This window comes from Sapajus apella, unplaced genomic scaffold, assembly GCF_009761245.1.
Source record: "Sapajus apella isolate SASKATOON/1434 unplaced genomic scaffold, GSC_monkey_1.0 scaffold152, whole genome shotgun sequence".
Classification (NCBI taxonomy): domain Eukaryota; kingdom Metazoa; phylum Chordata; class Mammalia; order Primates; family Cebidae; genus Sapajus; species Sapajus apella.
Window position 1 is genome coordinate 786351 of NW_022437092.1, and position 27632 is coordinate 813982.

At 51.4% G+C, this 27632-nt stretch overlaps 1 protein-coding gene and 1 long non-coding RNA gene across 13 annotated transcripts in view; one reads left to right on the forward strand and one right to left on the reverse strand.

The window, feature by feature from the left end:
* NFIX (nuclear factor I X) overlaps nucleotides 1-27632 on the forward strand; it is a 102510-nt gene that overhangs the window by 13621 nt on the left and 61257 nt on the right. The window contains exons 1-2 of one of the 12 annotated variants that reach the window (XM_032265730.1): nucleotides 14903-15008; nucleotides 16023-16554. In XM_032265730.1, coding sequence (XP_032121621.1) covers nucleotides 15006-15008; nucleotides 16023-16554 — 535 coding nt within the window. In that variant the 5' untranslated portion in view covers nucleotides 14903-15005. The other 11 variants (XM_032265735.1, XM_032265726.1, XM_032265724.1 and 8 more) reach the window with 11 other exon arrangements.
* Nucleotides 19135-20707, reverse strand: LOC116541514. Its single transcript, XR_004264841.1, has 2 exons — nucleotides 20442-20707; nucleotides 19135-19718 (listed from the first exon to the last, which is right to left on the reverse strand). It is a non-coding gene; the product is annotated as an uncharacterized LOC116541514 (long non-coding RNA).

Here is a 27632-nt window from a genome sequence, read left to right on the forward strand (position 1 = left end):
ACTGCCTCATCCCCACTCACAGTCAACGCCCGCAACACCCCGCCACCCGCAGTCTGTCGCGCAGTGACAGCCTGTCACAAGCACCGCCGCACACCGGCACAATCTGTCGTCCACGCACAGTCTCACACACAACCTGTCACACACACGCACACACACACACAGCGGCACAGTCGCACACACAGCCAGCCTCACGCGATCACACCAAGCGTCACAGCTTGTCACAGCCATAGATTCCTCACAATAAAAATAACAGCTACCGACTCCAGAGCAATTATGCCTGGGCAGCGGGTGGGTGGGTGGGCGGGGGAGGCGGGCATACGTGACCTCCTGTGACCCTCGCAACACGAGGCAGGTATGAGTAACCTGTTTTACAGATGAGGAAACAGAGGCCTCAAGGTCAAGTGCCAAGGTCATGGGGCTAGAAGCTGGGTGGCAGGGATTACCCAGCCAGATTCCCAGGAGTGAGCAAGACTTAAACAGGTTCACTCCAGCTTTTCAACCCCCTTTTGGCCACCTGAAGCTCCACCTTCTGGCCTTCCCAAGGAAATTCCCTTCCTATTCCCCGGTTCTAAGAAGCCCAGAGCAAGAAACAGCAGGAGGAGGCCTCCTGGTTCCCTGCTTAAGGGTGTTCAAACCGTCTGTCCTTGGCTGGGAAAACTGGGCCATGCCCTCCCCATCAATGCTACTTGGCTCCAAGTGGGGTACTGGTGGGCAATGAAAAACTGCTGGGCAGTGCGGGGGCTATCAGACGGGCAACCACAAGTACAGTGGCACCAGGCTTGACTGTGTAAGTGGCCATGTGGTGGCTGGAGGTAGTCTGCAGTGGTGGCAGCCTGTGGTCCTTTGGGGGATTTGGTGGGTAGAATGGGGCCGGGGGTCTTCAAAGACAGAGAAGAGAAGTCTCAGGACTTCAACAGTCTGGCCCTGTCCACACAGGTGGAGTGGCCATCCTGGGCCCAGGGGCCTCCAGGAGCTCCCTGGCCCAGGCAGACCCCAGCCTCCACGGCCCCTGGGGCCCTTGGGGGTCCAGGGTGCTTCCTCGTCTGCAACCCGCTTTTTTCCCTTGCTTTCCAATTCTTTGTCCGCCCCTTCCCCTCCCCCTCCCCCCGCCTGCTTCTGGGGCTTCCCCCATTGGAGTTGCCTGGCCAAAACCAACAGGGCTCCAACGACATCCCGCCTTGGCCTGCCGGGCGGCTGGCCCTGCCCCATGGCCCGCTCAGGGGCCAGATCCGGGCTCGGCTGGGTCCAGACAGCGGCCCCGGCGTACGTGGCCACTCCCAAGGCGCGCCCAAGCACTCGCACACCCCCCTGCCCTGCGGCTCCGAAGGGGACCTGGGCGCGCACACGCATGCCCCTGTCCGACACCCCAGTCCGGCACTCGGACGTGCGCACGCACATAAGCACGATCCCATACAGTCGCTCTCACCGGAGTCCGCAGCACGCCCTTGCCCGGAGCCCCCATCAAGATATCAGGCATCGAAAGCTTTTATACGTACCCAGGCCTGACCCAACGACCCTGGCTGGTGCACTCACACCGTAAACACGTCCCTGTCGGGCACCACATGGCGGTCCCGAACACAAGCATTCACTCCCCTGCTTTCCCTCAGATGGGGCTTCCGAGCACAGGTACTCGCGCCCCAGCCCCCGTGGGGGTTGCTAAGTGGGTCCGTGAGCCCACTCCAGTACCCACACACGTGGCTCCAGGCCCACGCAGGTACACACATTCCCAGCCTGCACACGCGTGTTTCACATGAGTCACACACCTGCCAGGCCGCCCAGGGCATCTGGCTTCAAAGTAGCATTCAGGTTGTTGGGGGAGCCAGCGGGGAAGGGAGGCCTAATTCCCACCTCCCCCATCCCTCTCGGAACACCCGCCTCCCCATACGTCCCTGGGGGCACAGGTGAGACATCCCAGAACTGCCGCTGCCCAGTGGCGCCCCTGCATGTGCTATATTTATATTTGAAATTTGTACCTTTATATATACTTTTTATATGTAAGAACCGCTCCCCTCTCTTGGCGCTCCTCGTTTGTACTTGGATTTTACCACCCCCACTAGGCTTCGACCCAAACCTGCAAAAACCATTTCGCCAGGCAGGGATGTGGGGGGAGGCGGGAGCAGCCGTCCCCCTCTCCACTGCAGTTGTCCCACGTTCTTAAAGACCGGGGACTCACCTCCCTCAAGGGCCGGACTACAGTGCTGAATCCCGCAGCCCCAGAAACACAATCGCGGGGGTGGGTGCTGGCGGCGAGACGTTGCTTTTTGGTGTGTGTTTGCTGTTACTGTTTAAATTAATCCTGAGTGACGGCCTGCAGTTCGCCACAAAGAGGCCATTTAATGCTACCCCCCAACCCCACCTCGGGAGAAATTTCCACTTGCCCCCCTGAGTCCAGCACCGGCCGCACGCTATGCGCGCCCCAGGCCTTCGCTCCAGGTCCGCACCGGCGGTGGAGACGAGCTCCCTGCGCGCGTCATGGACTTCAGGAGTGAGCCGGGCATTCAGAGAAAGCCGCTGGTGGGCATGGAGGACTGTCCCGGTTTTGGAGGGGTAGGAGTGGAGGTAGGAGGTTGTGCTGGGACTCTCCCGACGCTCCACTGCCCAGTCATTGCTCTTCGATGCCCCAGCCCGGCTGGAGACAGTTAGATGGTCCTCCAGCGTCTCCTCTGGGTCCCTAGAAGAGAGAAGCTGGGCTGCACCCCATGTTGACACGAACACCCCCTCCCCATTGCCTTTGTGCATTAGGTCACGTGCGTGTATGTACCCTAAGCAAGCCAGCTCCCCTGCCAAGTGTGCCCCTCGACAGGCGCCCGTTGCCCACGGGCTTTCATTGTAGCCTCCCGGGAGGTTCTCAAGGCACGTGGCATTTCCTGGACCCGCTGCAACTGACTCGAGACTGGGGTTGGGGTATCATGGAGGTAGAGGTGGTGGGGAGGCCTCCCCAGGTCCCAGGCAGGAGAAGGGAAGATCGCGTGCTTTCCACGTCGCGGGGAAAATGGGTGCTGATGGTCACTGTCCGTTGCACCGCACACTGCGGGGTGGAAGAGGACAGCACATGCCTAGACCGTGCAGAAGGCCCAGTTCCGGGGCGCGAAGGGGCCGCGGGCCACGAGCGGGTCGTGCGCAGTCAGGCGTGCGCGTGCGCGTGCGCGTGCGCGACGAGGAAAAGGCGGGAAGCGGCGCTTTGAGGCCCCGGATGTGAGACGCGCTCTGTAGCACGTACAAGGGTGGCTCCGACGACGGAGCCGCCTTGGGTGCTGAGTGGAGAGTGCGAACCGCGGACCCAGCGTGCAGGTGAGGGGAAGCTGGGAGCGTAGGTCAGGCTTTCAACCGTTTGCACCGCCAGACTCCTCAATGATCTCCCCCAGCCACCGTAGTCCCTCTAGTGGGTCCCAGTGGCGTCCTCCAGGCCCCTCACTGCGCAGACGCGGCTCGCAGTTGCCGGGCGCCCCCTGCCCCTCACAGTGACCCCCTACTTACCCCCCAAAAAGTGACCCCGCGCTGGTGGGCATGGAGGACTGTCCCGGTTCACCATTCGCTGCGTCAAAGGCCGCCGCCAAAAAGGGCTCAGATGTCGGCATTTTTGCCTTAAAGCTGGTTTTGTCCCCCAGGCACGCGGGGGTTGGGGGCTCAGGACCGCCTGTGCCTCAGTTTCTCTCCTCCTGCCCCCACCCTGACATCCGACTGGAGGATAATGCGCGTTCGAGGGCTTTGACTATGAATGGGATGTTGATGATTGGTGATTCTTTGGCTGCTTGGGAGAGTTTGGGGTTTAACTGCCCCCAAATCCGAGGGCAGCTTGGGGGCGTCCATTCGGAGACGGTCTCTCCTCCACGTCGCGTCGCCACCTCTAGAGCCCTAGTCTCCAAGGAGCCTCCCCTTCAATCCCTGAGCCTTCTCTCTTTGGGGAGTAAAGGCGGGGAAATTTACCAGGGGAGATTTTTGTTTGTTTCCAAGGTTGGCTGGGTTTGGGGGCGTTTGGCCTCCAGCGAGCGCGGGGAAGAAATGTGACAAAGTGGCAGAAAACGCGCTTTCTCTTTCCACCTCTTTTGCTTTCAGGCCGCGGGAGTTGCGCAGCCTCTAAAAAAACCTTAAAAACCCCAAACCTGCCCTCCAGGTTCCTTTCGATCTTCGCCACCTTCCCTCTCGGGGCTGATTTCTTGAATGTGGGGCGTTAAGGCCTCCCCACCCATTGCTACCAGCCCTTTTGCAGCACTTCCCTGGCAGGCCAGGGGAGAGGATAGAAAAGTGGGAAAAGAACGTGTGCGCCCAGAGGACCCGACTTAACCTGTTGGAGGAGGAAGCTGGTGTCGGACTGAAGACCCCCGAGCTACCCCAGGGGCCAGAGCAGCCCCTGGGCATTCAGAGAAAGCCGCCTGTCCCCAGTCCCCTCGGAAGCCGGTCATAAACCCGACTTCTCATTTGATGGTGTTGGGTCCTTTTCCACGTGCGGATGACTCAGCCCGCTGCAGCTGCGCCGGGGGAGGTGACCCTGGGGCAGCGGCTGACCCTGCTGCGCTCTGCACCCTGGACCGAGACGCGGGCCATCCCAGCAGCAGCCCCCGCCCCAAGCTGCCAGACCACACTTAGCTTTTTTTTCCCCCCTTACTCTTCAAGTCTTTTCCCTCTTCTCTAAAAACATTTTTTTTTTTAATTTAAAGGAGTTTTATTACTTTTTTTTTTTTTTAAAGCATGTGAGACAGAGGCTGAATGGTAGAAACAAGCTGTTAAAAAAAGAAAAATACATGCCGGTGACGCTTCGTGGAGCTGGCGAGCCTCGCCTGCCTCGCGACTGAGCTTGCGGTCGCCCCGATTCTCTAGTAGACCCAGGCGTGGGGCACCTGGGATGTCCGCCACTGAAAAGGCGCTATAGAAATGCAAGGAATTATTATGATTTTAATAAAATTGTCTCATTTAGGAGCGAGCTTCTGCGCTGCCTCTGTCGTCGGAGCCCGGGTTTGCCACGGCAAAGTCTGTAATCAGAGAAAAATACCAGCTTTGTTGAGGGTTAGAATATATCATTGGCTAATGTGTATGGTTTTCTTTTTAAATAATACTAAGGATTGGAATAATTAAAGAGTGAGAAATAACTCATCTCTCCTCTCTCCTCTCCATTCGGCATTGTCTTATTTCAGGGCGGAAAGCGCGCTTTTCGGCAGAGCTGGTTAGTTTTTAATGCGGGCTTTTTTTCTCACCCGCCGTTCCCTCCGCTCCGGTCTGATTCGCAAATCCCCAAACTGGCACAAACCGGGAAACTTGCGGCCGGTCGTTCTTCTCCCCGAGTTGGAAACAGCCCTCTCCTCTTCCCTCCCCCGCTTCTGGGCCCTGACCCACTGCCTGGTTTGCGCTAGAGCCCTTTAAAAAAGAAAGAAAGGAAGAAAGGAGCCGGGCTCTGGTACCCCGATGCCAGCCGAGGGCGCGTTTCCCAGGCGGCGGGCTAGTGGGAGAGTCAAACCCGGGTGTGGGGAAGCAGCCTCACTGCCTACTCTGCATCCTCTCCCCTAAAAAGGATCACATATTTCTACAGATCGCCTGCCCAGAGGGCTCAGATCCCTTGTCATATTTTAAATTAAACTGAACAGTTCTTTCTTTCCAGCCCCATATGCAATAGGAAAAGAAAATTCGGTCCTGGAGAGCCCGTCTTGGCAACCCTGTACCCTTGATAGAGGAGAGGGCAACCCACTTGGGCTGGGCCTGGCATCCAGCCCCAGAGGAGTGCTCTTGCCACTGGCCACAGGGCCTGGATTTGGGAAGGAAGAACAGGGTCCAGGGCCAGTGGCTGGGCATGGCCGAGAGAGATGTGGGAGTTGGGGAAAGGACTTTTTATCAGGGCTGCAGAAGTTAGCTCTGGGCTGGTGGTAGGGGGCTGGTGGTAGGTGAGGTGGCTGCGGTAGCCCTTCCCCCAGGTGTGGGGTAGACCACTTAGAAAGGAAAGGGGATCCTGAAGTACCTGGGGAAGAAACAGCTTCCTGTAAGAAAGGAGTGGGAAAAATGGGCAAGAAATGGGCATAGGGGCCTGTGCCCACAGACACCAGTGGCTGTGAAGTGCCTTTGAGTTGCAAAGGAAGCTTTTTATTTATTTGCTTCAGGTATTTTTCATTAAATGTGTTTCCCTTTTATTTTCCTTGTTATTTGGTCCTTAGACTTTTCAGCGATCCCTTGTATTCATTCGTCTTTTTACATAAGCAGAAACTTTTTTTTCCTCCTTAGAGAGATACTGTGGGAGGTATTTTGCCTTCAGTGCTTTCTCTTTCCTGCTTTTTTTAAAATTTAATTTTAAAATTATAAAGTAAATTTAGTGCTAGTGAAAGTGAGGGGGGAACCAGCTGGGGCTGGAGCCAGGGAAGGGGTAGGCAGAGGCAGGGTTCTGCCTCCCTTCCCGAGGCAGCCCCGCCCCAGGACCCCAGGCCCAGCCTAGTGCAGCTTGCTCATTTTCTCTACTCCCTTCTCTTGATGCCATTCTGCTCTCCTCACTTCCCTGCAGGGCTGTCATGGACAGGGATGGGGACAGTGTGTCCCAATGGGTGCCCATTCTCCCTTTGGGAACCCCTGGCTCTGCAGAGTCACTTTCCCTCATGACCTACATACTGAGGCCCCCCATTCCCCGCCTACCAGGCAAGGAGGGCGAGAGGAGGGGCCCTTGCTCCCCTCAGACACTAAGGCTGTTTGGCTTTCAGCTTGGTGGGTCCTGTTTGTCCCCCCATACATGCCCTGTTAGTCTGCTACACCCGCTGCACAGTTGGTTGCCCTGTTGATGGGATCAGAGTTGGGCAGGCATAGAGAGAAGACACACACACACACACACACACACACACACACACACACACACACAAGCACTCTGCAGCAGTGAGGATGAGAAGGGCTTCTGTTTGCCACATATTTTTGTGGTCACATGAATAGCACACTTTGCTCTATAACACATGTACGCACATAGGTGTTTGACGCTACTGGTGTAACCAGGAGGTATTTCTAAGCCATATAAACTATGAGAACTGTATAGCTTAAAAATTTAAGACTTATTCAGTGGTGCTGAAAATGTTTATTTCTTAATCTGGGTGGGGTTACATGGGTGTGTTCACTTTGTGAAAGTGTATCAAGTGGTATAATTTACAATGTGTGCACTTTTTATACATGCCTTGCTTCAGTTAAAAAGTTTACTTAAAAAAAAAAGAAGTCTCAGTCTCAAAGCTAAAGAAAAGCCTATGCATTACAAAATAATAATAAAAATTTAAATAAAAAATTTCTCCCGCTGCATTGCTCAGTCCTGCCTGGTAGGAATGGTGGGAGGGCTTGTAAAAAACAGCGGGCTGATATAAAAGCTAGCAGGCATGTGGTCCATGAGGCGTCCTGACCCATCCACACGTGTGGAGTACCTGAAAACCACCTACAGACAGGTAGAGAGATAGGACTTTAACATCTCAGGACTAAAGGATAAGAAATGGTAAGGAGTAAGTTACTTGCCAATTACATTTTGCTGTCAACATCTGGAAAGCAAAATTGCAGCTGTTCTCTCTGCCCCCCCCCCATTACCACCTCTTCTTTTTTTTTCTGCACACTTAAAAGTTTTGTACTCTTGCCATCCATACTTCGGTTTTCTGCACTGTTAAAACATTTCCATGTCTCTGTTCAATTTGGGTTGTTGGGTTTGAGCTTTTTTTTTTTTTAAATGTATCTTATAGTCTGACAGTATAATTTTTGGAGGGATTTATTTGAACAGGCCCAGGAGCCATTGATAATCCCCTCCCTTTGCTTTCACCCTCTCTTTCTTTCCAGAACTGTTCAGGCCAGCAGTGAGGGGGAGGACGCTCGGCAGCCCTTGCCCGGCTCCTTCCTTTCGCCTCTGCTTCTCCGGGCAGGTACTGACAGCTTCGCCTTCCATGGACCTTCTGCGGTGTTTTTGTTTTCTCTTCGCCCCCCAAAAATATTTGAACCAAAAAGCCTCTTTTTTTTTTCCTCCACCCACAGCAAACTGAAAGGGCTAGTGAACCGTGATTCAACAGAGCGAGGGCGCCTCTTTTCTTCCTTAGCATTAATTAACTCAAGTTCGTTAGGACGTTGGGTCTGTCGCCCACAGTTTTCTCTTGTGTGTGCTGAATCGGGTCATAGAGGGAGACTTCCCGTGCAAACAGTTTGTGTTGGAGCTGGAGGACGCAGAGGGGGAGAGAGGGTGAGAAAGAAAGGGAGCCGGGGAGGGACGGAGTGTGGCCGAGGGGTGGGCATGGTCCGAGTTCCTCCAGGCACCCCCGTGCCAGGCTCTGTAGGGGCTAGATACCAGGGAAGTGAGGATGCTTGGGTTTCTTGGGCAATGATCCTGATAATGAAATAATTGGGGTAATAATACAATTTGAGGAATTGAAAAATGACCTCTTTCCAGCTCCTAAAATTTTATATTTTGGGGTTCTGGCCGCTACCTGTGGCTGAAGCAACTGCCAGAAAGAGGTTCCCTCAGGGGTGAGGGTGTCAGGCTGATCTGAGGGCAGGGGGTGAGGAGAAATGCTTCCTTGCTCCTTGTCTCTCCTGTGGCAGGGGAAACAGAACTGATAAAATGGGGAGGGGCATATCCGAACTGATCCTGATGGAGCTCTTGCAGAGGGGCTGGGAAGGCAGCTGCCTTTTGGGTTTTGTCACCTTGCCCTGAGCACCCCAACCCAGAAGGGGATTTGCTGAGGTGCCTGGGGCGAGTTTTCAACATTTTGCCGTTTGCTCTGGCCTTCTCGCTAGCCTTCCAGATATTTTCACAGTGTGCTGGGCACAGACCTCATCTTCACGCGCTGGTCTCTCTTTGCTTTGTCTTTTGTCACTTTTTCAGTTCTTCTTCAGAAAAAGTTGTGAAGCTGGCCTGTGTGGTTCTTCCCTTTTCCCAGGCCCTTGGCCACCACGAAGTGACACTTCCCAAGCTGGTTATGTGTGTGAGGCTCTGCACTTCCCTTGCCCCCAGAAACAACTTTGCTATAGTCCGTCCTGCACGCACTTCGGAGGGTTTCATCCCTGTGCAGCCCACTGGCTGGAGAAGATGGCTTTGGCCTTCCTGGCTTTTACTTCTATTTGGTGACACAAGGAAGTTTCAAGCTAAATAATGAATTAAAGACTAGGGTTTTTGTTTCCTATTCCTCATAGAGGATGAGAAGAAAGTAAACAATTTCCAGTTGCCCTAGAGAGAATAGATTCTCTCCCCCAATATCCCCATTCCTACCCTATTTTATTTGGTGCCAAGAGGGTAAGGGAGATGTGCCTGGAGCAGAGGAGCATTTGGAGCCAGAACGAGGCTGCATGTTGGCCCGATCCCAGGCCACCGCTCCCGGTTTGTAGTCTGGAGGAGAAAAGGAAAGGGGGGGGCGGTTTACAGGAGAGACGTGTGCAGCCTGGCTGTGAGGCAGACCCTGTCCTAGACCCAGCACTGGGGTGTGGGGTGAATCCATTCAGCCAGCATGAGGACACTAGAAAGAAACTACGCAAAGTCGCCTTTCCTGAGCGGAGGAAAACAGGCCCAAGTCAGCCAAAAACCCGCTTTGTCCAAATTATCCGAGCTCCCTCGAAAAGTGCATTTTCCGGTTTCCATTCCTGGAGTTTCCAGACTCTTGGTGTTTCTGCTCTGACTGCAGAGCCCCTTCCCGCTGTCCCCCAGCCAAGGGGAGGCCCCACCCTCCTCTAGGATAAGCAGCAGGGCCCCTTCCCCGGCTGCCGGGTGCTGCTGCCGCGTCCTGTCTACAGTTCCCTTCCCATCTCTGGCCACTTGGCCACTGTCTTCTCTTCTTGTGGCCTTCCATGAAGCAGCGATAATCTTGGGACACGATAGGAGATCTCAGGGTTATGAAGTCGGCTTCTTTCGGTTTAGACCAAGGCTGAATTATAAAATTCCAACAATTTGGCAAACTAATTGGGGCTCCGTTTGTGGCCTTTTAAATTTCCCACATCCCTTCTCATTCAGGCTGCAGATATGCTGTAGTAAAATGGATACTGGAATATCTGGTCATTTCTGTGAAGTTTTGGCAGCTATTTGCTCTAATTGCTGTAGTTACCCAGGTCAACATGGGCCCAAGTGTCCTGGATCTGAAAGAATAAATCTGGGCCTTAAAGCCAGCAGGATGTGGACAAATGGATTTTTTTTTTTTTTTTTTTTTTTAAGATAAAGAAGCTCCTAAAAGTGGCTCTGTCTTAAAATATATGCTTCTAGATGTTTATACCTCTAGATGTTGCACTATAGGTAGGTGCGGGCAGGTTGCAAAACCTGTCTCAGTCTGGGAAGATTATTTTGTTTCCTCGAAGAATTTTTAACACCGTATATGTGAGATGTACTGAGATGCTGTACATGTTTTCCTAGTTTTCCTCAAATAATCCATAAGGCCTCAGTGGACAGGACTGTTGTGTGGAGTTTTTATAATCATGTGTTTCTTCTCATAGAGAAGTGGTCATTTTCCTTAACTGGGTTTTCTTTTTCTGCCGTGGCGCAGAGCCCTTTTCTATCTTTTTTATTTTTCTTTCTCTGCTGTTCTGTTTCTCTCCATCTTTGTCCTTCTTTCTTTGCAGTTGTGGACTCAGCTTGGCACTCTTTCTCCAGGTTTGGCTTTTTTTCTCTTTTTCGTTCTCCTGTCTATTTCTCTTTCTCTGTGGCCTTTTCAGTTTTTTTCTGTTGGGGGTACATTTCTCCTAGTGATGGCTGAAACTGGCATGGGTATGTATTTTAGAAATGTTTCAGTGAAAACTGTTGCTTTTTTTTTTTTTTAACCAAATACTATATACTCAACAATAAAAGAGAGAGGCTTTTCTTCCACAAAGGCAGCAAAATCCCTTTCTACAAACCAAAAGCCTATGTGAATTTTTAAAAGTCTTATGGCTTCTCGATGAGTTTTCTCTCCAATGGGAGAAATACCTTTCCCCACAATGTTTCCTCCTTTTCCTTTTCTCCCCATCCTTTTTTTTTTTTTTTACCCTCCCCTCTTACCAGCATCACTGGCTTCCTTTCTCCATTTCCCGAGTCCTTCTACTCTGTTGCCTGCATGTCCCCTCACTCTTTCCATCACCTGAACTCTTATACTTGCCAGTGACTCAGACCTGGAGAAGCCTTGAATCCTCTGAGGGATTTTTTGTCTTGATTCTGGTCTTTGGTGTGGGATGTAAAGAAGTCTGATCTCCTGCCTGGGGCTGGAGGGGAGAAGGGAAGGAGGCTGGGCCAGGGACAGGTAATCTTCCAACAGGAGCCTCCACTCTGTTAACAAAAGGGGGACAGTTTCCTTTTGTCTGGGGCTCATGAGGGGCGTGTCTGGGCTGATGGCCGCCACCAGTGGCATGCAAGAAGAGGGGGCCCACAGTGGAGGATGCTTGAAATGTTTCTAATGGAACCTGAGCAATTCCTCTGTGTACGCCCACGGTAGGAGGGAAAGGAGGGAGGGAGGGAGAGAGAAATAGAGAGAGACCTTCTCATCTCCCTAAGCATCAGAATATCCTGGCCACTCCTCCAGAAAGGCCTTCCCCACTGGGAGCCAGAGTCCATAGAGAGAATGGGGTGAGGGGAGAGTATTTGCTTGAGAATCTTCTGCCCACCTGCAAGGTTATAGCCACTGGCAAGAGAAGGACAATTGACAATTGTTCTCCCTCCTACTTTCTGCCCTGGGAAAGGCCTGTTGCTCCTTCTGTTACGAGAGCCTTGAGGGGGTGCTTGGGGCTCTTTGTGGGTGCCGGAGGCTCTAGTGAGACACTCTTCTGCCGCTTTTCCTCAGAAGCGAATCATGCATCTTGTCCTGTTTTCCTAACTTCTACATGGATTTTTCCATCTGTTATCTCCCAGCTGTGGCACTGTTACTGCCCCTACCTCTATCCCTGACCCAGTTGTACCACCAGATTCAGATTCAACCCATGTCAAGTGCATCTCTTCTACTGTGGCACTGTGGTCTGTGAAGCAGAACATGCCAGGATTCTCCAGGAGGCTCCTGTTGGCCATTTTCTGTTTGGTATTTAATACTTGGTATAAATCAGAATACAAGAAAAACACCCCCATGCCAGATATAAATTCATTTGTAGTTTTTAATGGCCTCATCTTGACTTTAGAGAGTAAAATTGTTTCTGCGAGGAGGAGAGGCAGGATTTGGTACTTTGTCATGTCACTAAGCTAACATCTTTTGAAGCTGGTTATTAGCATGATGTGAAATTATCAGACACGACGCTGGTGTCTCTAATAACACCTGCCTTCTTTACTCTCACCTCTAACTGTTTCTCTCAGGGGTCAGCCGTGAGCTCAGTTCACTTTAAATGGATCATTCAGGGCACAGACTGGGGTCCCAGGTGTTGGGCAGCCCCTTTCCCATTGTCAGGGTTCAGTGCCAGCCCAGGGCTGGATGTTTTGTCTTGGCACGCCCCAGGTGCTCTTCTGGGAACCTTTCTGCCAACATAAAGGCCACAAAGCACAGGGTTTCAGTTGGGGAAGAAAGGGGCATGGGTGAGCAGTGACCTTTTTTCCATTGCCAGCTGAGGACTGAGCCTCGCTGGGGGAGAGGGCGACTGTAGGGATCGGGTTCTGAATAGATTTGGATCCCTTTCTCCTGTCTGCATCCACATCCTTTCTCCTCTGCTTTTCCTTTCATATCACATCTATTTCCTTCTTACTGATTTTCGAAGGCCTCAAGCATGACTGTGCCATAGCTCTTACTGGAAAGACCCCCTTAGAGGTGGGACTCCCCTCCCCAGTGCTCACCCTTTCTTCCTGCTGTTAGGAAGGTCCCAAGTAGAGGACCAGAGCAGGGGCTCTCCTGTGGGTCTCTTCTCTGTGACTTGATTTCCCCTAGGTGGCCTGCTTTTCATAGAGCCCTTTGCTTTGTTTTTTGTTGTGTCTTTTCTTAGCTCTCTTCTTTTCATTTGGGTTTCTCATCTTATATTTTGTACTTTGCACTGCTAGTGTTTGGGCCCTTTAGTCTGAATTGATTTGGGAGACAGGTAAGAAAATTAATCTCAGGTCAATTGGAGAGAGCAAATCTGGAGGAAGCAGAGAATTAAATGGGCAGTGGTGGGGGAGTTGGTCAGATTCATTGCCTCTGCTCAGAGGTAGTGTCCATCTTTTTGCCTTTGTCACTTCTCCCCGGGTCTGGCTGTTGTTTGTGGCTGCGTGTAGAGCTTGTCAGGCGGAGTGCTGTGACAGGAGGCTATTTTAATAAACTGTTGCAGTTTCTCGAGCCGAGCTGTGTTGCGTTGGCATCCCTCGTCACCGCTAATGGAGCGTGCGTGGCTGGGTGTGGGCCGAAGGAGGAGGCTGAGCTTGCTGGGGGAAAAGGGGGGAATGTGTGGGGTGCTGGCCTCCCCCTTGTCTGAGAGTGCTTTTTCAGCAGCCAGACCTGGGGGCATCATGGGGTGGCAGTACCCAGGGCGCCAGGTCCCTTCCTGGGAAGTACTGTTGGCATGGACACTTTCGGAGCTCTCTTTCTTCTTATTTCTATTCATAGCACCACAGGCTCATGTGTATGTGGCCGGGGAGGAAAACTTCCACTCGCCCCTGTGTGCTCCATAGGAAAAAAAAAGAAAAGAAATAGAAACAGAAAAAGAGAGAGTGTGCAGGCCCGAGAGAAGGACTGAAACCAAAACACAGAGAGAAGGCGCAGCTGCTTCCCCAAGGCCTTCTGGGGCTGTGGCCCGCCAGCCCGCCCGGAGTCAGGCCTTTATTTATTTATTTTTCAGGCTTAAAAAAAAATTTCGAGTCTTCCACAATCTCAGTCCCCCCCCCCACTGCCCCACCCCACCCCCAGATTTGCTGGGTGGCTGCTGCCAAATGGACCCAAGTGGGAGCCTGGAATGAAAAATTCATAACTGCTGGACTTTGCTTGTTCATTAGACGTGAACTTGTCGATTGGGCAAATTGTTTTTGGTCTCCAACTGCCGGGGGCTCTCCCCACCCTCCCGGCTCGCCCGGTTCCCTCCTCCCCTTGGGCGCAGCCATTGGCTGCTCGCGGATGTCTCTTTGCCAAATAGGTGGATCCTCTCTCTCTCTCTCTCTCTCTCTCTCTCTTTCTCTCTCTTTCTCTCTCTCTCTTTCTCCCTCCCTCCCTCCCTCTCCTCTCTCTCTCTCCCTCCCTCCCTCCCTCTCTCTCCCTTCCTCCTCCTCCCCCCCCCCTTTTTTTTTTTTTTACTGGCTTGGCACAAGCAAATGGATGGGGATTGAGCCTGAAAGGAGAGAAAGAGGGAGTTTGAGAGAGAGAAAAGGAGCAAAAAAACACCCCAAAATCCAACCAGCGCGCACACACACACGCACACACTCACACACAAGCCCCATCCCATCCACGTCCTCCCTCGATCCTCGATCTTTCCCTCCCCCCTTCTTCCTTTCCTCCCTCCCTCGCTCCCTCTCTCTCTTTTGCACGCGTCTGCCAGCAACGGTCTGCAGCCGGTCAGAACTCGTCCTCTTCCCCGGGAATCTGCGAGCTCCCCCTTTTCCTCCGATCAGGCGGAGGGAGGCAGCTCGAAGTTTACACCCCTGTGCCGCTGCCAAAGCCGAAAGCCTTTTTCTTCAGCTGCCGCTTTTTCCCTCCTGGGTTTTGTTTTTGTTTTTGTTTTGCACGGGGTGGGGTGGGGTGCGTTGTTGGTTGCGGGGAAATGGTGGGAGGCTGGTTTTGATTTTTAAATTTTGCATTTTTTTCTTTTTTTTTTTTTAAAGCACAGGGGAAGAAATTGAAAAAAATTTTTTTGTTGTCTTTTGTTTACCTGGCGTGTGTGGCAACCGGCTTGCTCCCTCTCTCTGCTTGCTATCCCTGACCTTTCTTTCTTTTTGCTCCTTTTCAAAAAAAAAATATTAATTTCCCCCTTCTGTGCAATGGAGCATGGGGGGGGGGAGGAGGGGGAAGGGTTTGAGAATCCACCCAAGCCCGGCCCCTATTCCCCAGAACACCAATAATAACCCCCTTTAAAACATTTACCTTCCTCCCCTGCTCCTCCTCCTCCCCCCTCCCCCCACCCGCCCCCAACTCACAACTCTGTTGAGTCCAGAATCTCAGAATCGGGCGTTGGGCTTTGCCGGGTGCTTCAGATCAATGGTAATTATTTAATTTTTTCCAGTTTTATTTTTGTAAACAGAAATCAATTATTATTTAAACTTCAAACAAGCAAACAACCAAAAAAAAAAAAAAAAAAAAAAAAAAAAAAAAAAAAAAAAAAAAAAACAAAACCGAGAGAGCCCATCCCTCTGTCACCTGACTGAGTGGGAAAGAGGGTGAAGGGGTTGTGGGAGGCTGGGGAAGGGGTCGCAAGAAGACCCATGTAGCTTTTAACCCTAATGTGGCCGAAACAAGCACCTTATTTGTGCTAACAAGAAGTGTTTTGTTCATTATTACTGTGATTAACATTAGTGCTCGTGTCGATAACAAAGCTGAAATCACATATTTAGGATTTAGGTCTGATTAAAAAATGCTGGGGTGGATGTTCCAACTGGATCAGGAGAAAAGAAAATGAAAACAGCCTGGGGAGAGGGAAGCCTGATCTGTTTCCTCACTCGCTTGCTCGTGGATGTCATTTTCTCTCTTCTTGGGGGTGGCCAAAAAGCGACCGGTGTCGGGGACCAGAGGCGGCCCCGCACGCCCCCGCATGTGCGTCCACGGGCGTCTGTGCAGACGGACATCGCACCGGGGCGAGCTGACAGGAGTTCACGGCTGCGATAGAACATGGAGATGTCATGGGCGCGACAGAGCCTGGCGGGGATACCAGCAGCGTGTGTGTGTGGACGGCAACGTTGTCTGTGCGCGTGTGTGTGAGTGAGTGAGGGAGAGAGAGAGAGAATAGGTGTGTGTACAGGCTCCCGGTGCCTCTGTCTGGCTGCTGAGGCTGAGATGGGAGCAAGTGGCTGGCGAAGCTGGTGGTGGCTTCAAACCACACTTTTATAGAACAATCGCAAGAGAAAATTGTTGGGAGGAGGGAGGAGGAGGAGAAGGCAGTTTTCCTTGTGCCCCCCCCCTTTCTAACGCTGCTTTTCTCCTTCTCTCTTTCCCCCTCATCCCGTCTTCCCCTCCTCCCGTCCTCCCTCGCCCCGCATGCTCCCGGCTTGCCGCCTGCAGGATGAGTTCCACCCGTTCATCGAGGCACTGCTGCCTCACGTCCGCGCTTTCTCCTACACCTGGTTCAACCTGCAGGCGCGGAAGCGCAAGTACTTCAAGAAGCACGAGAAGCGGATGTCAAAGGACGAGGAGCGGGCGGTGAAGGATGAGCTGCTGGGCGAGAAGCCCGAGATCAAGCAGAAGTGGGCATCCCGGCTCCTGGCCAAGCTGCGCAAAGACATCCGGCCCGAGTTCCGCGAGGACTTTGTGCTGACCATCACGGGCAAGAAGCCCCCCTGCTGTGTGCTCTCGAACCCCGACCAGAAGGGCAAGATCCGGCGGATTGACTGCCTGCGCCAGGCTGACAAGGTGTGGCGGCTGGACCTGGTCATGGTGATTTTGTTTAAGGGGATCCCCCTGGAAAGTACTGATGGGGAGCGGCTCTACAAGTCGCCTCAGTGCTCGAACCCCGGCCTGTGCGTCCAGCCACATCACATTGGAGTCACAATCAAAGAACTGGATCTTTATCTGGCTTACTTTGTCCACACTCCGGGTAGGTTGTTCTCAACCTTTTTTCCCCCTCATTTTGTTTTACTTGCTGGCATTTGTTCTGTTTATTGTTCCTCTTATTTCCAAGCGATAACTCACCATGGGCCTAACTGGTATATGCCCATCCTGCTGGGCCTGCAACACGTTCTATGTGCCCTTTTCCTTTTTTCCGTCTTCTGTCTCCCCCGACCTGCGCTATTCCTCTGTCCCCTGGCCATGTTACTGACTTTGTGCATCTCCATCTTTGGAGGACTCATCTGATCAGAAAGATGCTGCAGGTCTTAGGATTGGGGACATGATGCCCCCAGAATTATCCATGATGGTGAGAGTTTGAGAAGAAGAACGGCAACAGCGAACCAATCATTGCTCTTATTAAAATAAGTCAGAAGAAGTATTGAGGGTCAGGTGTTAGTTTTCCTGCAGCTTCATCTCAAGTCCCAGGAAAAACCAGGTTTGGTATAAGCGGGATGGGCAGCAGTCTGGTGGAGAGAAGGGGCATGTGAAACCCTAGGATATGAGACTGAATGAATAGAAAAGAGGAGAGAAGACGGTAGTGGGCAGATTCTGTGGCCTAGATGCTCAGGCGGGAGCTGTGTTGGCTGGGATTTGGCTGTCAGAGAGTATGAAAGTAATTTGATTTCATACAGAGTGAAAACAAGCACGAGATTCCTTGAGCTCTTTCCCTTCTCCTTATTACAGCTAAAGTGGCAAGGCCTCAGGATGGATGCCCACAGCCCTGACACTCTGCTAGGGGGCAGATCGGCTTTCTCAGGGCACAGGCATGGCTGGGAGCAGCGTTGCTGTGGAAGAGGTCTTAAGCAAACAAACAAACAAACAAAAAACTCTGTTAAATCTCCTTTTCCTTTTTTGTTCCAAGTAGTTCTGCTTCTCCTCTTCGCTTTTCCAGTTTTACCCTGCATTTTGGGTCAGGGTGGTTTAGTTCTCCTCCTCTGTTCCTTTTTTTGCCTTTACCCTTTCCCTTTTTATAATTTCTTTCCGCTTTTGTTTTCTTACAAATTGAAACAGAGATGGCTGGTTAATTTTTAGCCTCCACTCAGCTACGCCCAATTTACTGCCGCCTTTGAAACCTAAACGGGCGGCACTCTGTGATTAAGCAAGGCAGAAGTGTGTTTACATTATGCCCAACCAACTTGTAATGAGAGGGCTACCAAACCTTTCCGTGTGTGTGTGTGTGTGTGTGTGTGTGTGTGTTTCCTTTCCACCATTCCAGTATTTTTTCCCCTTCATTTCCCTTTTTCCTCTCTTTATGCGAATGTGAGAGAATGTGGCTTAACTTCAACTCTCGTAAAGGTTGTTTCCCGCGAGTGTGTGTCTCTGTGTCTTCCTTCCTGTTCATTCACAAAAAAGAAAAGCAACTCACAATGGCTTTGGTCATCCCGTTGCCTGTTTGGGAATTTGGGAGGAATAATATAACTGGATCCAGAAACAAAATTTGGGTTTGGGGGTGCTTTCAGCACTGCATCAGGAATGTAATCTAGACTAGAGTACGCCCTGAGTTTATATTTTGGAGGACTGTGAAGAGGAGAAGGTGCTATTGGAATTCTTGTCCTTATAGGTTGTTCTAGTAACTGGTTAGAAGCAGGGGACACCACTCTCACCCTCCCTCATCCTTACCTACTTCCGTGGATCTTTCTATCTAGGCCTGCACCTGGCCCTGTGTGGCCATCTCAACCCCTTACGCAGAAGGGCCAGGTGCCAGTCATTCCCCCTTCCTTCAGCTAAAATTTTTTCTTTTGTCTTTTTTCTTTTTGGAAAAGAGTCTGAGGGGGAAAAAAGGTTATTGCCCCATTCTCTGTCTATACAGCAAGCCAGAGTGGGAAGAGTGTGTGCCTGGTGGTGCTGGAGGTGGCTGGTGACTTGCAGAAGACTTGAAGCCTTGAGCTTACCAGTGTGGTAAGGGGATTCTGCTCCTTCCAATTTTAGAACCAGGGGCTTGAAGGTAGGATGAAAAGTGTGTGAGAAGGAAACCGAAACCTGGCCAGATGAAAGGCCCCCCCATGTGTCCCCACCAGCTTATGAGATCATTTGCCCAGGAACATTAGTGAATTCATACCCCATCCCCTGCAGCTAAGGCCACTTCTGTGGACTGGGGCTGAGGCCGAGTCTCCTCTACAAAAGCAGAGTAGGGAACTAAGGGTGTATTTTCTATTACTCAGGACCAAGACTCCAGATAATTTCAGTGAAGTTGGGTTTTTCTCACTGGAATTGCTTTAGTTTGAGCATGCCTTCCTGAAGTGAGTTGGGGTAAGTTGTTGCAGCTTGGGCTACCACTGGGCCGCACTGCTTGTTCGTCTTTGGAGTTGTGTCGGGTGGTCTTGAGATGGCGTGGAGCAGTCATGGCTTCCTCCTTGAGCTGCCCCACTTTGCTAGAAAATGTCTTCTGCGGCTGAGCCACCAAACAGCATCGATCCGTGGGCACCACCTTCCACATGCCCGTGCCTACCAGACACACTCAGCAGAGCTGTCACTTGCTCCTTCCTCCCAGGGTGATAAACTGGGAACAGGGCTGGAATGGCATAGGCTTAGACAAGACTTGCTTTGGACTCTGAAAAAATTGTTTTTCCTTCCCTTAAGATGTGGCTGAAGAGCCAGATCTTGGCTGGGCTGTTGGTCCTGGGTTTGATGACAGTAACGTTGATGTGGTGGTTGCTCCCAGGTGCCATCATCACCCATGGCCTTCCTGGATCCTTGTTATGTCCCAGATGAAGCTTTAAGAGATGACACATTTGAGAGGGAAGAAAGGACGTGTTTTTGGAGTCGAAGCTCCACTACCAGAATACTGGGTCCAAATACAGAATACTGGGTCCAAAAGGTCACCAATAGGCTGGGTTTCTGGTTGGGAAGGAGTCTCTCCGTGTGTCTTTCTGTGTTTAGGAAGGGAGGTCGAGGCAGGGCAGGGTCAGACAGCACTGCCATGGGGAGCAGGCTGTCCATTTCCTGGTGATATCCTTCCATCCAAAGAGGGTGTCCCAGAACAGGTGGCCAGGGACGGGGTGACTGGGGAGGGCCAGGAGAGAGACCTCTGCTTGTGTGAGGAAGGACAGCTAAGCTGGCGTAGAAGCACCGTTAGACTGTCTCCAAAGTTTCTGCAGCACCCTGAAGGTGAACTAGTGCTTTCAGACCTTCCCTGACACCTAAGCCTTGGTCCTAGGAAAGAAAAAAATTAATCCAAAACTAGTAAAATACTTGAGCGAATTTTGTCAGTGTCTCTCTGTCAGATCCCTACAGTGGGCCTGCAGTGGAATCCTCACAAAGTCCAGGTATTTGGGTGGTGGCTCTTTTCTTTATCTAAACTCTTTCCTGATGGAGAGCTTCCCACATAGAAGGAACCCCTGTGTACCCACCACCAGTGCCAGCAATCACCAGATCTTGGCCAGTCTCAATTCAACCATCTTCCCAACTGCCCACCCACGCTGAGTTATTTAGAAGATCCAGGCATTATAGCTTTTCATCTATAAATGTTTTTGTGCACATCTCTAAAGATAAGGACTCTTGAAAAACTCAACCACAATACCACTATCATACACATTTAAAAATCAGCAATTTTTTTTAGTATTATCAGCTACCTGGTTAATGTTAATTTTTTGTTTATAGTTTGTTTGAATCAGGATTCATATAGGGTCGGCCCTGCATTACAATGGGTTGAACAGTCTCTAAAGACTCATCATAATCTCTAGGTGGTTCTCTTCCTCTTCCTTAGTCTTGATTTCTTTTCTGGCAGTTGTTGTTGAAGGAACCAGGTTGTTTGTCCTCTGGGGTTTCCTCAGCTGGACTCTGCAGGCTGCGCTGCCCCTCGTGTGCTGCTCTGAGAGCAGATATTCAGCCTCCCTCCTTGCCTTCAGGTCCTGGGACAGCCAAGCTTGGCCTTACCTGTCGCAGGAAATGGGTTAGCACCCAAGGATTTGTCTAAGTGAACTTTTTCACCTGTGGGGCTGCCTTCTCAGGTATGAGAGCCTCCTGGTTTCAGGACTCTAGTTTAGGACTTGGGGCTTGGTAGCAAGCACTAGTTTTCAGGTCTGAGGAGGGCTGCCCATGTCCTTCTTTGGCCGTGGAGGGCATTGTTCAGCTGTGTCCATACTGCAAAGACGGGGTTGGTGCCAGTGAAGTTCCCCAAGCCTTCACTGGATGCCCAACCCACTGTTGGCTCTGGGACGGGTATGTGGGAGGGTCCACAAGAGTACCCACCACTTTCTCCGGGTCCACCCCCACAGGATGTACCCTGTGTCGCCTCATCCATCGCCTCCTTTTTCAAGGCCTAGAAATGCCACCAGTCTGCATCTTTGAGGCAGCGCCATCTGGTGCCAGGGCTGACAAAGACTGCAGGGCCTTGGAACTGATGCCTAAAATTAGCAAGATCTACAGATTATCTTTTAACCCAATGTAGGGTCCCCTTTAGAACATTCCAGAAGAGGTGTCACTGTCGTTCAAAGGTCAGCTTTGGTTGTTGTAAAATTCTTCCATTCTTCTATGTCTAGCTCATAGGATGGTTCCGGGGATTAAACCGGCTAATACGTAAAGACACTGGCACGTAGCAGGACGGCAGCTGCTGTGATTAGGAACAATTCTTATGATTTAGGGAGCTCATGGCTGACCCTCTGTCCCTTTGCTTGTTGATCTTGTTTTTCTCCTGGGATGACCCAGGTGAAAGCTGATTTTTCTGTAACAGGACAGCATTTGAAATGCCAAAGGCAGCTCCTATGTCTCCCTTCCACCCTTCTCCTCAGGAAGCTGTCTCCTCTCCAGCCTGAATATCACCAGTCCCTAATGCCTCCCACATTTCACATGGCTCCTAGTGCCCTTGCCATTTTAGTTACCACCTCCTGCAGGCCCTCTGGTTTGTTTTAGTCCCTCTGATTTGTAAAATTTCTGAAACTGGAGTGTCCAGAATTGAACACAGAAACTCCAAGCATGATCAGATCCTAGCCAGCCATGGTGACTATATAATCTTCAGTGCCTTCCAGCTACATACTGTGCAGGGCTCAGTGCAAAATGAAAATGTGGGGCTCCTTGTTCAGAATTTTTAGGAATGACAGCACGACATCAGAGCATTTAACTAAGCGTGGGTGGCACGCAGGTTGCACACCTGTGAAGCTGGCCCAGGCCGCCTTTGCTTTGGACATTCTGTGACTCTTAATACAACTTGGGGTGCTGGGTCTGGGTGGTGTGAAACAATGATGGGGCTCAGGCTGGCCTCAGAGGGGGGGCATGACCCCAAAGAGGAGAACAGAAATGCCCAAACATAGTCCTTGCCCTTGGTCTTATTCTCAGACTCTTTTGACCACCTGCTCTTGTCCCTTTTGTTCATAGCGCTGTCCACCCAACCAGCCGAGAGCCCCCATTGCCTACAATATGTAGGGGGTGCCTCGGTAGAGCACTTGCCCTGCTGGCTGAATTGGAGGCTGTGGCATGAGGGGAAAAAGAGTCACCCTTGTCGGAGCTTGAGCCGGCAAAGCACCGACTGTGAATGAGCCAGAGGGGACCTAGGGGCCTGATCCCATAATTATGGGCAGTGACCAGCTGTGCCCCATTGCTGACCCAGAGGAAACAGGGCTACTCTGCAGCAGGAGGGCTAGGGTCCAGAGGCACAGAAGGACTTCCTGAGAACTTGGTTTACTTTTTGGGGTTTCTAAAGCATGGTAGAATTTCCTTTATCCATGAAATACACCCTCAGTGAACTTGCCGTGAGCAAGGCCCTGGCCTAGGGGTTCCTAGATATCTAAGAATAAGAGAGTCTTGCATGTGCCTGGCAGGCTTTGGGTAAATGTCTTCTAGAAGATGTCTTGAAGGCTCCCTCCCATAGGCATAGGCATGAACCTGGGGTGACCCATGCTAGAGGGGAGGGAAGGCCCAAAGGGCCTTTTCTGGGGGATAGCTCACAGTGGGCTGTGAAGGGGGAAGCAAGGACCTTCTTGGTCACCTTCTAGTGTTACAGAGACCTGGGATGCCAGAGGAAGAGTGGGTTAGAAGGGGTAATGAGGCCAGTGCCACGTTCTCTCTCTGTTCTGGCATCCTGTAGCAGCTGGGCATAGGGGACAGCTGAGTGTCCCCCTTTCTGCTTAGGGAAGAAGGTGACTCCTTTCCCACCCCTTTTTCTCTTTGCCCTGTCGGTCCCGCCCCCCCCCGCCCCTCTGTCTCAGGAGCTGCCACGCTTCAGTTATTTTATCCTTCAGTGTCCGATTCAGAAGTCTTTTCAAAGGCCCCAGCCGTGTCAGCGCGGTGCTTGCACAAAAGGCCTCTTTGATTTCTTGTTTGTTTTCATTTGCCAGTGGAGGGGGAGGGGGCAGGAGAGAAAGAGCTTCTGGGTTTTAAAATTTTTATTTGGGTTGCTTCATTCTCAGAGGAGTTGGCTCCCTGGAACTCTTTTCTGAGTTGGGGGCTTGGAGTTGAGCGGCGGCCTTCTGAAGAGAGGGCTAGTGTAGGAATGGGGGGCTGGGTGGGGCTCCCAGGATGATAGGAGGAGGTGGAGGGGTTTATAGTTACTGATTCACCCTACGAACACTTTGGGCAGCTCTTACATGCTAACCCTGAGGGTAGTAAGGGTCAGGTTGGAGCCCTGCCTCTTGGGTAGAGGAAAGGTCTGAGGTGTCTGGCACATGCCATTCCCCTGTATGTTGCATCTTTCGAGGAGGACTCCTTACAGCTGTGGATTTGCACAGTCGTGAACTTTGACTTTGTTATTTTTTCTTTTTTTGTCCCAGATTCCGCCTTTGAAGGGGGTTCTACTAGCATACACACTTCTTGGAGACTCAGTATCTCAGAATACAGGTTGGGGCATCCCACTTTACATCAGAGAATGAGGGAGAGGGAGTGAAAGGTTTATAGAGCAGCAATGTGGTCTTCCCGGGAATGGGGTGCAGAGGACCTGAGCCCACAGCTTGTTTTGGACTTTGAGGGCAGGTCAGTGCTGCTGAGACCCTGGTGAGTAGGCAGTTGAGGCTGAAAAGAGATAAAGGCCACACTTGTCCAAGGTTTGGAACAAGAGACACCCAAACCAGTGCCTGTTGGGGTACGTACCTTAACACATGTGGGCACGTCCCTATATCCCAGTAAGAAGAGGTGCAACCTGCTGGTTTACAAGCCCATGTGGAGACCTAATTGTCAGGCTTGGGAAGAGAGCGCCACAACGGAGGCTTGGGCAGGTGGTCATGGGCATCAGCAACAGGGAAGTATGCCCACTGGGTGAGGGGGGGCTCTGAGGGCCTGGTTGGCAGACGGGAGGAGGAGGCTGGGGGGCCGAGAGATAGATAAATATAGCTGATGGCATTTCTGATGATAGGTTTTTCTTGGCACTGAGGGCACCGTGGAAAACAGCACGACAAACACCCGGCCCTGCAGGCCGCCGTCGCCATTTCAAGCATGTTTGAGTTTAAGGGTTGTTGGCGTTGGAATAGGGTCCCAGGAGGCTCAGGGCCCGGGGAGGGGAAGTTTGGCTGGACTGGACCTTACCCTCCTAGGTGCCTGGGTTCCTTAATTTGTCTGTATGGATATCTCATACCTTATTTCCTGGCCCTTTGGGGATTTAGAAGATATTCTGGGGCTGCCCTTTATGGGTCTGTCCCCCAAGTGACTTGTTCCACCACCAACTGCTGTGGTCTATCAGTAGGGGGCATCTTGGCTCTTCTCTCACTTCTGATGCCTTACTGATGACATTCAGTAAGGCATGCCACCACCACACCAGTACAGGGCACTTATTTGCTATTATTTGGGGACACCCAATAACTTAAGGGGCACCTATTTGTCCAGGCTCCCAACAACTTCTTGTTCTCTGTGGACTGAGGAAGGGGCATGCCCTTGGTCTCTATTTTAATTCCATTTTGCCATTGAAGCCCCGCTGTGGCTTTAGCACCGGGCTGAGTTCTCTCTATGTATTCCCCAAATTCTCACCCCGATTCTAGTTTTAAAACTGTGCTCCTGGCTGGGTGTGTGTGCACTCAGGTGACGTGCATAAGGGTCTCTCTGTGTAGTGAGGAATCAGCAAACCAGACCTGGGGACCAGGGAGGTTTCCTAGATGACCTGCTTGACCTGCACCTTGAAAGACAGGAATTAGCTCGTTTTTGTCAGCTGACTGAGCCCTTTCAGTGTGCCTGGAGCTGATTTCCTCCTTACAATGGTTGAGTGATATAGACAGGGCAGGTATTATTATATCCACTATACAGAGGAGGGACCTGAAGTACAGAGATGTCAGGGGACTCTGATCACGTGATGAGTTTCTGGCAGAAGGGGCCTGGACTCCAGGTTTATGGTCACTGAGTACCTCGGGCTCACTCTGCAGGCATTGCTGCTCCTTGAACTTCATCAGGATTACTGGCTTTGGCAGAGTCTCAGAGGAGAAAACCTCATGGGTCCCCACTGGAGCCAGTTTCATCACTGTGGTCTCTGTCACTCTCTAGCAGAGAAACCAGCTTGTGGCGCAGCTCAAGGGCTCCCCCAGTGGCTGAGCACATGGGGTGGAAACAGAGAGAGGGCACCTGGCCCTGTCCTGACACTGGCCTCCCTCTCTCCTGACAGGCCATGGCTCCCTGGCTCCCTGCCGCCGATTTCTAGAGGCAACATGCTAGCATAGATGGGCTGAGCCTAGCATAGACAGGGGCCAGACTGGCTGGACACTCTCACCCTGCTGCTGCCAGCTCTGCTTCTTTTCATACTTCCCTAGAGCAGCTGGGAGGGGTCCAACCCGACCTTCTCAGGTAGAGGGGGCAGGAAGTCCAGGTGTGAAGCCAGGCAGGTTCTGCTAGACCTTGGGATTCCCGATCCTTGCTCAGTCACACCCTTTTCCTGGGAGTGTGCTTGGAATCACAGTTTGAAATAAAAATAAATTTAATTATCCTAATTAACCAGGTGATCGATGGAAGTTTTGCAGTAATCTGCTATTCATTGCCTTTTTTGCTCCTTCACATCGACTGTCACCTTTACCCCTTTCTTAAAGTTAAAAAACTCTCTGGCTGTGTATATAAAAACTCTCCCAGCATGACTAGGGCTGGGTTCAGGGAGAGGCTGGCTCACCACTCTAGATTTTCGTCTGTGTCCATTGCTAATTAGACAGAGGCTTATCTCTCACCGTTGATATCAGCTGCCCTCTAGCAGGGTTTCCTAACTTCGGCACTGTTGACGTTTGTGTGAGTTCATTCGTTGTCGTGGGGAACTGTCTTGGACATTGTAGGGTTTTATCGGAATCTCTGGCCTTGACCCACTAGAAATCAGTTGCACCTCCTTCCCCCAGATGTGACAACCAAAAATATCTTCAGACATTTCTGGGAACAGAATCATGCATGGCTGAGAACCTCTGGCCTGGAAGAAACAGGGATTCAGACAGAATCAGAATACCACCTGCACTCACCTCTTGCCTTACCGCCAGTTTAGGTCCTCATTTACCTTGTGTTGAATGTCGACTGAACTTCTGAGCACCATCTGTTCCCGTGTATCCTATATTGTTTTCCCTTTTCCAGATAGCAGAGTCTAGGCTGAAGCAATTTGGGGGCTTTCTCACTTCACCTCCCCCTGGTTGGAGCTGTAAGCCTGCCTCCAAGTCCCCTACTGAGTTATGCATCTCTGATTTTTTGCATCATGGTTTCTGTATGCTGGGGCTGCTGATCTGGAGAACAGGACAGGGGATCTGCCACTGGGTTGGCCCAGGGCTGTGCATTAACCAGTGGTCCTGCCAGGCCCATATCAGACCCCAAAGAACACAAACGTTTGTTTCTGCAGAGTGAGACACGGAGACCAGAACTGCTGTCTGAATCTTAATATTCCTCTTTTTAAGTGATGTATTTGATTTTTAAAAAAATTATAGTAGTAAAACACACTCTTTGTAAAAATTTAAACAATAGAGAATGTGAGAGACAGAGAAGCTCCCCAAACTACCCTTCTGTGCCTGAGACCACTTCACAGATCCATGTCAGTTCTTCAATTTTTTTTCATCAATTCCTATATCAAGTAACTTTTAAATATAGAGGTATCTATTTTAAGAGCAGATGGTATGTTTGGGCTAATTGAATTGGCTCCGTCAAGTGCCATTGTGGTCTAAACTCTTCCCACCCACTGTCGTTTGTACCCTCGCCCGCATCATCCGAAGTGCAGAGCCAAAGTCCCTGTCTTCCTTTCCCTGAGGTGACAATTTCAGCATGTTCTTGCTGGGAGGAGTGACCAGTAGGGCATGTACTGGTGTCTGAGCAGTTAGAATCCCCCTCTGGGGGATTCCTGCTGGTGGTGTAACCCCGACCACGGAAGTCAGGGCCTGAGCCTCGGCCTGCCCTGAGACCCCCGCCGAAGGGGTTGCAGCTGGAGGGAGGGGCCCCTGGGAAGTGTTCTGCTTAGCCACGCTCGTCTTGGCCTCTGGAGCCGGCCTCCTAAGTCTTCCAAGAGGGCAAGGACACTCCTTCGTGTGGAGCGGACCCTTTGCCAACTGGCCTGGTGTCCGGGAGGCTTCCTTTCTTAAAATGGGGGGATGAAGCATCAGTCATGCCATCCAAGATTTATTTTATCATAATTGTTTGTTTTGGGCTTAACGATACAGCAGAGAAGAGCGGCAGAGGAAGAAGAGCGTCCTCTACAGGCCAGGGGTGGGGCTGTGGAAATGAGAAACCAGACAAGATGGAGAAGGAATCCAGAGAGGGCTTTGCGGCTGGGTCTGCCAGTATGGAGAAGGCTGCTCTCCAGACAGCTGGGAGTAGGGTGACACCTGGTGACTCTTCTGGACTGGGCGGAGCTGTGTGGAATGATCAGGAGATCCCTGGAGGCGACCTGCAGGAGGCCAGCCTAGTGCAGCCCTTGGGGAGTGTGTCCTTATTATGCCTGCAGATTATATCCCCATTAGCGCATAATTATTATATAATGGCTGTTATTGCGTAATGGCAGTTATATAACAGGTGGCCCAGAATACAGACAGGGGGTGTAATAAGTGTATATCCTCTGGCTATAAATAGCCAGCAGCCCCACACCAAATATGTGGTCACACCAGAGCCACCTTATAAATACCCATGCTGGGCTATAAATTTCTGAGCAGTGACGTCAGCGGGCATGATACCTAGTTAGGGGGTGGTAGGAGGGACCTGCGGCCCCCA